This window comes from Camelus ferus, chromosome 19 (assembly GCF_009834535.1).
Source record: "Camelus ferus isolate YT-003-E chromosome 19, BCGSAC_Cfer_1.0, whole genome shotgun sequence".
NCBI lineage: Eukaryota > Metazoa > Chordata > Mammalia > Artiodactyla > Camelidae > Camelus > Camelus ferus.
This window is the reverse complement of record NC_045714.1, coordinates 2,383,346-2,396,093: the sequence shown is the minus strand read 5'-3', so window position 1 is coordinate 2,396,093 and position 12,748 is coordinate 2,383,346. Positions and strand designations below refer to the sequence as shown.

General features: G+C 49.5%; 1 protein-coding gene across 1 annotated transcript; it reads left to right on the top strand.

The window, feature by feature from the left end:
- Positions 1–1,665: 1,665 nt before the first annotated feature.
- LOC102519219 (serum basic protease inhibitor) lies at positions 1,666–6,514 on the top strand. The gene is made up of 3 exons (XM_014566693.2): positions 1,666–1,996; positions 5,269–5,461; positions 5,922–6,514. The coding sequence occupies exons 1-3, from the start codon at positions 1,897–1,899 to the stop codon at positions 5,938–5,940; spliced, it is 312 nt and encodes a 103-aa protein (XP_014422179.1). The 5' UTR covers positions 1,666–1,896; the 3' UTR covers positions 5,941–6,514.
- The last annotated feature ends 6,234 nt before the right edge of the window (positions 6,515–12,748 follow it).

Sequence of the window (12,748 nt, the reverse complement as noted above, 5' to 3'; positions counted from 1 at the left end):
GTGGCTTGTTCTGTCAGTAACCTGCCCCCGATACCCTGCTGTCCTGGGGCAGCTCAGCATTGAGCGCTCTTGCCCTTCTCAAGGGACACGATGTCTGTGTGCCAGGAGGGCAGCACCCGTGTCCTGTGCAGCTCATCACCCAGTTCTGTGCCTGTTTGACATTTGGTTGGGCTTGCTCCCAGGGCTTCTGGGAATGGAGCCCTGCTCCCTTCTCATTGGCCCAGAAAGTGGAACATAGTCTGTGTGTGGGGTGTGTGTGTGTGTGTGTGTGGACATTGGAAAGCTGGGCTCAGGTCTTGGTTTTACTCCTGATCAGCAGTGTGATGTTCAGTGATGCCTTCACCTCACTAGGCCTCATTTTCCTCCTCTGTGGTAGGACTGGGATAGAAATATCCCGAGAGATTTGATGTGGAGATTAAAGGAGTTATGGATTTACACAAAGAGCATTGTAATTGGCACATCTCTGCAGTGTGAGGTGCGTGTGTGTGTGTGTGTTAGAGAAGGATGCTTGTCTGCGGTGGATGAGTGATGCAGGGTCTTGGTGCTACGTGGTTGTTACTGGGAGTGAGTAAACAGGAGTGAGTGAAGAGACTGTGGGTGTGGAACTCCTCACACATGCACTGCACTTTACAGTATACGAAGCAGCAGATTCCTGGGTTCAAAGCCTCTCTCTACCCTGTAATGAGCTTAGATAAATTGCTTCATCTCTCAGGCTTCAGTTTCCTCATCTGCAACATGGGGTAATGGTAACGGTCCTTTTCCCTTTCTTTTAGGGTAACTGTAAAGACTGGATGAGTTAATACATGCTAAGTGCTTAGGATAATGCCTGGCACGTAGAAGGAGCTAAGTGTTAATGGCTGTAATTATTCACTGCTATTGTTATTACAGAGGGCTTGGACTTCGCAGGGAGAAGATCTACGTGTATGTTGCCTCCATTGCTTTCGCAAGAACCTTATGATAGGGCAGCACTGATCTCATGTGACATCTGAAGACACTGGGTCTCTGGGGATTTTAAGTCCAGGGGAATAGGTTAAAAAAGGCAGAGTTGGTGCCCAAACTGAGGTCCTATGATCCCAATACCACTGGTGGAGAGAAGAGTGGGGGCAGGGGTTGCAGGTGATCTTCCAAGCTCCCCTGAGATCCAGTCCAACCCTCTGAGACCTACTCAGACATGCAGCTCTCCTGCTTGTGAAACCAGGTGGGGAGGAGGTGGGAGGTTGTCGTGTGATGTGTTCATCTCCCTGCTTCCCTTCTGCCCATGCGCCTTACTCCTTTTTCTACCCAGAAAAGCACAGTTTGTGCCCCAGGTGGACATCGCTTACCCCCAGCTCAGCTTCTGCCTGGACCAGTGCCTGGTACAGAGCTCTTGTCCAGCCAGTTTCAATGCAGCCTCAGTGGTTGCAGGAAGGTGTCCTGTGTCACATGTGTGTTCAGGGATGGGGTGGGGGATGTGAAGTGCATTGATGCCAGGTATGATAACACTTGCAGGAGGTTGAAAAGGAGGACCTGAGAGACCACACTGCTGTTCCCTTATCTGTCCATTGATTTACTCTCATCCACTCAACAGATTTCCCCTGAGAATCTACCAGGTGCCGTGGACTGCTCCTGGTACTGGGATGCTCTCGGAGTGAAGCAATCAGACAAAGATTCCACTTGTGGACTCAAAACCTGTATTGCCACAAGATCCACAGGCAGACGGAAGTTTGAGAAGTGCCATTACTGAGCATTTGGCCCCAGCAGCAGAAGCAGGAAGCCTGGTTAGGTGGGGAGTTAAGCAATAAACAGGACTGACCCTGGCTCCTCCCTTCCCTCCTCATCGCCTGTTCCCACCCCTCAGCGGGGATGTGAAAAGCTCTGTCAGCCCCCAGCCCTCCTCAGAAGCCCTCCCACAAGGCCATGAAGATGAGCCGCCTCTGCCTCTCAGCAGCCCTCCTGGTCCTCCTGGGCACCCTGGTGCTCAGCGCCCAACGGGGTGGAAGCCGCTCCCCTGCCCGTGGTAAGTCCCCGCTCCTGTCTCCTCTACAGGCGGGCGGGGAAGGAGGGCAAGTCCAGGGAAGGGGCTGGGAGCTGGGGTGGGGGACTGCCAAGCCTCTCTGTGTTTCTTCTGGGCAGTTGGGCAGTTTTAACTGCAGAGACATTTCATGACTCTCAAAAGGAAATCATATTTTCATCCTTAAAACAAATTATCCCACCTAACTCTATCAGATCAGGGACCTCATCTCTGAGACTCTCTGCTCCTGGTCTCTGCCTCTGGGTATATTCCTAGGAGTGGGGTTGCTGGATCATATGGTAAATCTATTTTTAGTTTTTTAAGGAATCTCCATACTGTTTTCCATAGTGGCTGCACCAAACTACATTTCCACCAGCAGTGTAGAAGTGTTCCGTTTTCTCCACACCTAGAGGCTTAGAGCTTTCAATTCCTCACTCACAAGCCCCCCAACCCCCCACAACCCCACACCTCTGGGGAGAGGGGAGGGTACTGAGATTGAGATCAATCACTAATGGCCAATGCTTCAATTAGTTAGCCTATTCAGTGAAACCTCAATAAGAATCCATTAATATTGTGGTTCAGAGAGCTTTCGGGGCAGCGAACACATGGAGGTGCTGTGAGGGCGTGTGCTCTGCTAGGGCATGGAGGCTCCCCACCCCTCAGCACTCCCCTGTCATACACATCTTCTCTGTTTGGCTGTCCCTGAGTTTTATCCTTTATAATAAAGTGGGAAGAGTAAGTAAGCGGTTTCCTGAGTTCTGCCACATGTTCTATTGAATTATTCAACATGGTGGTAGGGTCATGGCACCTCCCATTTCTAGCCAATTGGTCACAAGCATGAGTGACTCTGGACCATGTAGCTGGGGTTTGAACTGAGGGCAGACTTGAGCCCTCAGCCTGTGGGATCCGCACTAACTCCACAGATTTAGAATCAGAAGTGAACTGACTAGCAGGATGCCCAGCTGGTCTGGAGAACTGGTTGGTGTTGGTAGAGCCACCATATATATCTTGTCAGGGAAGAACCCAGACTCACTCTTCCCTGTGATTTGGTGGGTTGGGTGAAGCTTGGGGACAGGGGACAATGTGGGACAGTGTTCCCAGAAACTCTTGCCAGTTATTTGCATTTTAAGAATAACTGGTAGAATCAGGTAATTTATCAAATGGATTGTGACATAATACCTTGTCCTGACCCTACTACACACACGGTGTGACATGGGGCAGGTCATCTGCGGGTTCCTTCACCTGAGCAGAGGCAACATGTTCACGTGGGGTCTTTGAAAAGATTACCAATCCTAAATTTAATCACATTTCATGGCCAATTTTGTCCATTTTCCACCAAGATGTGTTAATTCTGAAAAAAAAATTTCTACCTACCGCCTTTGCCCAAGAAAAAATATTTAGGTGTCGAAGAATGATGATTCCTCCATTATTAAAATTAATCAGAAAGACGTGGGACAGCTGAGCAGAGTAACTGCAGGGAGGGCAGGAAATGCAGTGCTTCTGTGAGTTTGCTCGTGGGGCCAAGGCTGTTTTTTTCCCAGGCTGGTGAATATTAGTCAAGTCTCAAGGCCCTTCCCCTTGTCCCTTCTTTGACTATTATTTTATTATCCTATCCGGATACAGAATGTTAGAGGTAGACTGATAAATAGGCGTGGCCCACTATCAAGTAGACTTTTCACTAACAGGAATTCAATTATATCCACTCTATTCAATGTCTGTGCACCTTGTGTGAGCAAGAAATAGGAGATTCATCCCCCTGACAAATATTTATTAAGTCCTTACAAAGCACTTGTTCTTGGTGTGGGAAACAGCTGTGAACAAAATATAGCAAAATAACCTGACTTCTAGGAGGGAGACAGGCGTTAGGAAAAGGGGGACATACTGGCCAGGTCATCGTGAGTTTTTTGAAAGTAGAGAGTGATGGGGATAAAGGGGGCTCTGCGCTTTCTGTAGATGGTCAGGGAAACCCTCGGTGATAAGGAGGTATTGAGCAGAGGCTGCAGGAAGAAAGTGCTTGGTGTGTTTGAGCAGCAACCCGGTGGCCACATTCTGGAGTTGAGTGGTGGGAGGGCAGGGGAGAGGAAGGTTATGAGACAGAGAGGCCAAGGGGGTATCCGGAGGAGCCTTGTTGGACTTTCTAAGAATCAGAATTTGACTCAGGAAGATGGGGAGTCACTGAGGCTTTGGGCAGGGGAGCAGTGGGATAGGACTCCAGCTGTAACAGGATCCCTGCAGCTGCAGTGTGGAGAATGGCCGCTAGGGGGGAGTCAAGGGCAGAGACAGAGGCCCAGGGAGCCGGCTACTGCTGCGACCCAGGTGAGCAGCATTGCAGTGTGTGCCTGTGCTGTTCCCTGGGTCCATCCCAGTTCTTCTGAGTAACATGAATGACTTGCTCTATTGAGGTTTCTATGGACGCTTCACTATCTAGTCATGATTCATTAAATCATTAGCCATTGACTATTGTTCAACCTCCAGCCCCTCTCCCCTCCCTGAGGTTGTGGAAGCGGGCGGAAGGCCCCAGGGAGGGTGGGAATGAAAGTGCCAACCCTCTCATCTGGCAGTGGTTTCCCCTGGTAATCAGCTCCCGTTCTTGGGTTACTAGGGGCTGTCTGAAACTCACCTACTTCACATAATGAAAAATACCTTTATTGCTCTCAGCACTTAAGAAACACCAAGGTTTTAAGGATCTTAGTGCCAGAAATAGGGTGAAGAACAAATATATATTTCTTATTATAAACCACAATAACATTATGGTGTCAATATTCAATTTATACTGTCCTCATGAGGTAACCAAAGTGAACACACTGGTATGTTTCCTTCACGCCTTCCTCAGTTCCAGCATGATTCCTTCACATTATTTATTGACAGTAGAAATTTCCTACCATACACATAAGCGCAGAGAATAGTATAAAACCCACGGATCCCTCATGCAGCTTCAATAATGATCAGCATATGGCGAATGTGTTCTCACCTGCGCCCTCCTTTTCTTTGCTAGAGTTTTTTGGAGCTAATCAAAGGCAACATACCAATTAATCCATAAATTCTTCTTAAAGGATATTTAAATTTTTACATGATTACTGTATCATTGTCAGACCTAGAGACATGAATAATAATGTCCCAGAAAGGAGGCTGTAAAATGGCCTTTTCAATTTGACTGTTCCCCTCACTCCCACCGTTCATTCCCTATGGCCAAAAACCCCCCAAAATTGGTAACTGCATTTGTTGACCTTGTGATGGCCATCCTCGTAACTGACCCAGAGCCTGTTGCACCCCTGCAGGCCTGCAGCCTGCGTTCTGCTTGGAGCCTCCGTACACGGGTCGCTGCAAGGCCCGGAAGATCAGGTACTTCTACAACCCCATGACCAGGCTCTGCCAGACCTTCATATATGGCGGCTGTGATGCGAGGAGGAACAACTTCCTGAGTGAAGATGACTGCATGAGGACCTGCGGTGGTGCTGTGACGCCTCTGAGGTAAGACAGGGGGCAGGGCAGGGTAGGTGGGCAAGCGCTGGGGAAAGAGGTGGCACTCAGGGGGCCCCACACCCCTCACACTTGCACAGGGACCTTCCTCCTTGATGCCTCCCTAGAGAAGTGGCAGCAGTGTCCTGTGAAACCACACACTGAGTACATCCCCCACAGGCCAGCCTGGCAGAAGGTCACTGCTAGAAACCCCATCATCAGAATCTGAGCCTCCTCACGTGCTCTCCTTTCTCAGACAGGAACACTGAGGCAGCCATCTTCCAGGGCAGGTCTGCAGTGCTTCTGAACACCCCACCTAGGCTTGGGAACTCACTTCCTCCTTGTTGGTCATCCCAGTCCTGGGAGGACTGTGGTTGCTCACTACTGGGAAGGTCTAGGATGTGTTAGGATGTACAGTGCCAAGGACCGGGGCTTCAGAGATGTCAATCAGCAAACTCTTTTCTTTTTGCAGAAGACGTGTCTTCCCCTGAGGTGCTGAAGTCCGAGGAGGCCGACCAGGGCTGGGCTGTGGCTGCATCTGAAACAGTTCAGCTTCCTCTGCTCCCTTCTCAACCCCTCCCTCCTCAGCAGAGCCCTGCCCCTTCCCTTCCCACCAAGGGTCTACTTCCTTTAGCTCCGTCTCATCCAGTAGGCTCTCAGCACCATGAGAGAAAATCATCCTTTTATCCCGAACACTTAGCCCAGTTCCTGGCACAGAGGAGACCGTCCATAAATGTTTGAAGAAGTGAAGGATGAAGACAGGAGCACAGCTCCTCACCACTCAAGGGACCACAGAGCTTGGGACTTGAAACCAAGACGCTTGTGCCTACCCCTCGCTCTCACTGCATCCGCATCCTCATCCCCCCGCCCACCCTAAAGGCTCTCCTTGTGGGTGGCCAGGGTGAAGCTTCTGGCATCCGTTTCTCAGCATCACTTGTGGCAGAGGTCTTCTCACTAAAGAAGCTTCTTTCCCCAACAATGACATCACGTATTTTCCTTTCTTTTGCTTCAAACAGTCTTGCTTTATATTTAAATAGAAATATTTCTCATTAAACTGACTGGAGTGGATTCTGTTGTTTGCAGCTAAGAACCTTAGCTAATAGGGTCCATGGAGATGGAGTTACTTTCCATTCTTCTGCAGAGCAGCCAGGACCTCCCCTTTTCCTGCCTTCAGACTGAGCCCTACCAAGTATACGAAGCAAACACTTTACAGCGCCAGCTACCTCTTCGTGGCCCCCCCAACCTACAGGAAAACCTGGACACCTCAGCATACATGCTTTTGTTCTTTACTTTTGGGACCAGGTCAAATCTGGGGGCAGGTTGTTTTTCTGGACTCTCAGAAGGAGAGGGAAGGAGCATGAGGCTCCTTTATCCACTTGCCCAAGGAACCTCTTCCCTGAGATCCTGTGGGGGTGGCAGGGGACTTCCTAAACCAGTTAAGGAAGATCAACCACCCATTTAGGGGGCACCTGCTACGTGCCAGATTCTGTGTTTAGCGATCTGCCTGTGTGATTTCATTGAATCTCCTAAGAATCCTTTAAGGGAGGAAATGGAAGCATGAGGGTGTCATGTAGCTGGTGCGGGAGCCGAGGTGGAGGTCCTGACTCTCAGCGGAGGAGGTCAAGTCCAGCTTCCCAAAAGAGGCAGCGTGTGAGCTGAGTGTGGAAGGGCGAGTTGGATTCTATCAGGGAGAGAGAAGAGGAGAAACAGGAGCTTTGGGGGCAGGACAAAGAGGTGGCGATGAGAACAGGGGTCCCACTTCCACCCATTTCCCAGGTCAGAGTCTGTATTGTCTCCAATTAGCTATTTGAGCATCATGAGGAGACCCCAACTTGTCCCTCAAAGTCCACCCAACCCTGAATACAGATGAACCTGGGTGCCCCTTGGGTACAGAATTTGGGAAAATTAGTTACCAGGAGGGATGGGGAAAGTACCTTGGAGTCCTGAGAGTCCTGGCCCCAGAGTCTGAGTGTCCTGCTCCCTTCTGCCAGTCCCAGCTCCTGAGGAGAGTCAGGGAGCCTCCTTAACCATCTTTAAGGAACAGACCCATCAGAGCTGAAAGACATAGGTGTTTGGCTATTTGAATCATGGAGGAATTAGGAGTTGGAAAAAATGTGGAGAAAGGTTCTGATTAAATAAATGGTAGAATTTCATAGAAGGTAGCTAGTTAAGCAGCCTCAGTTTTTGTACCTCCTCCTATGGGGGGCTCACTTTCTTTGGGCATCAGGTGCCATATTTCCCCCAGGACACATCTGTGGGGACACTCGCTGCATGTCCTGCTGTCACCGAGTCCTACTCACCTGTCATCACACTGGTCACTGCAGCCAACTCCCTCTATGTCCAGCAGCAAAGATCTCCGGGAGCTCACACACCTGAGACAGTTAGAGCAGGAAGGCTGCTTGAGGACACTCTTCCCTGCATGACTGTATTTTGCCATTTGCCAGCCTGGATTTTAGGGGTTCAGTACATATTGATCAGTCTCCGTAGTAACGGTGGACATTTATGGGCCGCTCACAGATCTTTGTAGATGACAAAATGGCAGGTCAGAAAAGGGAAGTGATTCATTCAAAGTCCCTCAGCTGGGAGGTGATGGAGGTGGGAGTCAAATCCAGACCCTGTCACCCCAAGGCCAGTGCTGAGGGCTCCTTTAATTTCTTTCTTGGCACCAACTCTGCGCCCTCTTTGTGTCATGGAGAAGGTACCTAGGCGATATTTAGGATGGAGTGGAAAAAACAAAGGCTTGGAGAGATGGAGACCTGGCATCAAAACCTTGTCTTTACAGCTTTGCATGGGACTGGGGTAAGACTTTCACAAGAGACCCCTGAATCTTGGAATGGGAACCCAGGAGCCCTGTGCTGAGCCTGTGGCCCGCTGCTGCTCTGTCCTCAGGCCCCAGGAGGAATGTGGGGTGGGAGGAGTGGACAAGGGCCCTGCCTGAAAGCAGCTTAGGTTCCTGGTTCCCCCTGGGGCCAGAGCGACACCTGATCCTGGGGGATTGTGAAAATACAGGAGGTGGCAGCCCGCTCCAGGTTCCTGCTGAGCCCCCTTCTCAAGCTGAATCAGGCCCAACCTGCCCTCAAGGCCAACAGTTAAAACGCCCACCTGAGCAGCACTCACTCCAGCATCTCATCCAAGCAAGAAGCTTACCTACCTGCCTCCCTGGTCCCCTAGCCACTGGCCTCCTCCTTGGCCTGCTGCCGGGCCTCAGCCCAGATCACAGGTGAGTGGGGCGGGGAAAGGCTTGGCACCCCGAGGGGCAGAGCCAGGAGCACCAGGACCGAGCAGGGCAGAGGCTTAGCTCTGGGGACAAAGAATTGAGGATTTCTCGGGCGTGGAAGTGGGGAGACCCATGAAGAGTAAACTTTTGGGATCCCTGGTGCCTAAAATTTTTGACCCTTGTACCTTTTTCGGGTGTGGGGTCCTGGAGGTGGGGCGACCCCTGAAGGCTGACATTTGTGGGGAGGCTCTGTGCTGAAGGTGGAGGCTCAGTGGCAGGAGGGGGGACCCTCCGCCTAGACACTGGAAGCTCCTGGAAGCTCAGCTGTGTGGGGTCCCCTCATGATTGAGGGCTCTGAGGCCAAGGGTTAGGTCACTTCTGTGTGGGGTGTAGGGACCCCATGCCCGGAGGGGTGCTCTGTGAAGGCTGTAAGGTGACACCCAGGGCCAGAGACTAAGAATCCTTCAAAGATTGAGATTTGGGGACTTAGGGCAGGAGGAGGGCGTCCTCTGGGACTGGAGCTCCAGTCCCCGACTGACCCTCCGACTTCCAGGCGCAGGAGCAGAGGAAATGGGCTTGTGCCCTGCACTGGAGGTGGAGACCTCACACAGCAGGGTCTTTAAATAAACAAGAAAATAGGTGGAGCTGGCTCTGTCCTCTACCTTGTGGTCTTGGGCAAAGCTCTCAAAATCTCTGCATTTCCCTTTCCTTATGTATAAAATAAGGATAATGTGTGTACATGTCAGTGTCTCCAGTTATAGATCGTCAGAAACACTCCTTTTCCTAGTTGAACCAGTTTGGTTTATTACTCACTGCAGCAAGGGCGAACGCACCCCCTGGGAACCACATGGCATCTCATTAAAAGGATGTTAGAAAGTACTTATAGGAGTGGGCTTGTGTTAGGTGATTATGGGGACAGTTTCAGGAAGCTGGCTTTACTCTGGATGGATGCTGTCAGGAAACGGGGCAGTTCTCTGGTTGGGCATCTGCATCTTAACTCTAAGAAGGGAAGACTAGACAGACATTAGAGCTGTATTTGGTAAAGAAGCCTCAGTCACTCCCATGAGGCAGGATTGGGGGATGCTTGGTCATTTTGGTGGCTTGTAGATTTTAGCTGGTTTTGTCCATATTCAGACATGATTATGGTGTGTCCATTTTCTGTCTTGATCCATCATGGACTGGAATAGCCTTGTCTGATGTTGAAGTTTTATGAAATGTTTATGTTCAGCAGGAGAACATATGGCCCACTGTGGAACCAGGTCAGTTCCCAGAAGTCAGAAGTTGCTTTTCTCTTTGCCTATCATTCTCATAGAATTATGGTGAGAATTAAAATGATATGCTATTAGTAAAATGCTTTGTGTAAGTGTTGGCACAGTAACCCCTCAATGCATGGCAGTTCTGATAACAGTAATCATAATATATTAATAAATATATTTTAATTATTAGTAGTAATTGTTAATTTATTACAGTGTAATGGAAAAGGACTTGGTGTTAATTAGAAGAGTTTGGCTTCAGTAATTCTGGATGTTGCTGTGTGATCTTGGATAAATTTCTTCACCTCTCTGGATCACAGTTTCTGTCCTTCTTGGTAAAACAGGGTGACAGTTTCTGCCTTAAGAAATCCATGAACTTGGATATTATCGAGGACTACACTGATAATGGTGCTAAAGTGCTTTGAACACCCAGACCACAGCAAATTGTCTAAAAACACATATAGTTTTAGTTTTCTTGTATCTTGACTGCTTTTCATGATCAGTTTTATTTTTATTGACTTTTGACCATCTATTCTGTTCTTTTTTTTTTTTAAAGTATAGTCAGTTTACAATGTTGTGTCAGTTTCTGGTGGACAGCATAATGTTTCAGTCATACACATACATACATACATTTGTTTTCATATTCTTTTTCATTATAGGTTACGACAAGATATTGACTATTGTTCCCTGTGCTATAAAGTAGAAACTTGTTGTTTATCTATTTTGTATATAGTAGTTAGTATCTGCAGATCTCGAACTCCCAATTTATCCCTTCCACCTCCATTCTGCCCCTCTCTGGTAACCATAAGTTTGTTTTCTATTCGACTGATTTTCAAATGTGTTGTTTATTTCAGTAGAGAAAGGAACAAACAGTATTTTGTGTGGGGTCACCTTCTAGAAGTCTGTCCTCAGGAAGTTGCTGCAGAACCCAGGGAGGGTTAAAGTCTATTTGTCCCACTAGGTCCCTTTCTTCCCCCGTGTAAAGCTAAAGCCCTCTTGCTTGCGTGATAGGTCTCACCCAGGGCCAGTCCGTTGCCCATACTACCCTGCCCCTAATTTGACCGTCTGGTCTCTCTAAAGTCGGCCTGGGGAGGTGGGGGTTTCTCCTGGGTCTCTGGAATCAGTCACCTGTTCCTTAGCCATCAGGAATCTTTAAGGAAGGCACTGCCTACCCCCTGGTGGCAGAAGGAGGAAGTGCGCGCTCTCCCCGATCCCGCACACAGCCCCTCCCCTGTGAAATCTGGAAAATTGAACTGTGGTACCTGCATTTTAAGACTTTGTATGTGTGTGTAGAAAGTGAATTTATAAGTCATCAGATAATGTGAACAACCAATATATTTACTGAGAATCTGAAATATTCAGGACAGATACAACCTCTGCTCTCCTGTAGTGCATTTCCTAGCAGGAAATTCTGTGAGACACGGAATAAGTGATTAATGAGAAAAGTGCTATCTGTTAGTGCGAAGAGCGCGATGGGAGAGTCGTCAGAGGACCTGGAGGGGTAGTGGGAGTCGGGATGGGGGGGTGCCCCTAGGAAGTGAAACCTGAGGGGCGAGCAGGAGTCACTGAGAGCAAGGTGGGGAGAGTGTCCTCGGTACATGGAAAAGCACAAGATGGAAGAGGAAGACAAGAGGAGAAGGTGTGTGAGAACGAGAGGGCAGAAGGGACAAGATGGTCCTGGGTGTACAAGCAGGCACCAGACCTGAGGAGCCTTGTAAGACAAGCTCAGAGTTTGGGGCTTCATCTGAGGCCAGAGGAAGGACCTGGACATCTTAGGAGAACCTGGTGGAGGATGGAGAGGAGGGGCAGGACCGAGACAGTCGGGTCATGACAATTGTCCAGGGGAAATGGACTCAGCAGAGAGCAGCGGCTGCAGGGGAGACAGTGAGGAGGGACAGCCAACAGGCTTTGCTAAGAGATTGCTCAGTGGGGTGAGGAAAAGGAAGAAGCAAGGATGTGGTCAGCTTTCTGGGAGAAGGGAGGAGAGACACACCTGCAGGACGCGGGATGCATTCAGTTTGGTCAAAGTTGAGTCGACGGTGCCTATAGAGCACGCAGGTGAACATGTTGAGTCTACACTGAGTCATCCAGTCACTCGTTCAGCAAACGTTGATTAGGGACAGAACATATGATGATGGAAAGTTCAGACCAGACTCCAGAGCTTCCAGTTTTGCAACTGCCATCTTACTATAGTGTGTGGCCAAGTCATTTCACTTCTGTCATCCCCTGACTTCTCTGCACAAGGCAGTGCTAATAACAGCACCTCCATCTTTGGACACTAGTGAGGCCCGAGAGGGTGACTCCATGGAAAGATAAAGATTTGGGAATAGTGCCTGCACCCAGGAAGGACTCTGTAGCCATGGCATATTTGAGTGCCCACGGTGTGTGCCAGGCACTGTCCTAGGCTCTGGGTCACAGCAGTGACCATCGCACAGCTCCCTGCTCTCTTGGACCTGACATTGGAGCTGGGGGAATACACAGTCAATGACGACGAGCAAGATACATTTCAGACAGTGGTCACCGCTCGGTAGACAATCACGGAGGGTCCAGGGCACGGAGGAGCCAGGGAAGGCAGGTGGTTCCAAGTGGAGGGAGGGAAGGAGCCACATGAGTGTCCATGGGCAGGGGAGGAAGAGTGAGCGCAGACCGCACAGTCTGAGGGCTCAGTCCCCCCAAAACTGCCCTCACTTCAAACTCCAGTCAGAAGTCCCCAGGGTCACCAACATTTTGACCAACTTGCTATGAATTCAGGGGTTCCATACCCCACCTCCCACACTCAATAGTTCACTAAAACAACTCACAGAACTCAGGAAAGCATAGTAAAGTAAG

Bases quoted from the DNA above. Each gene is read 5' to 3' on its own strand.
- LOC102519219 (XM_014566693.2), top strand. From the start codon at position 1,897: ATGAAGATGAGCCGCCTCTGCCTCTCAGCAGCCCTCCTGGTCCTCCTG. The intron at 1,997-5,268 runs GTAAGTCCCCGC...GCACCCCTGCAG, and splicing joins AAGCCGCTCCCCTGCCCGTG to GCCTGCAGCCTGCGTTCTGC.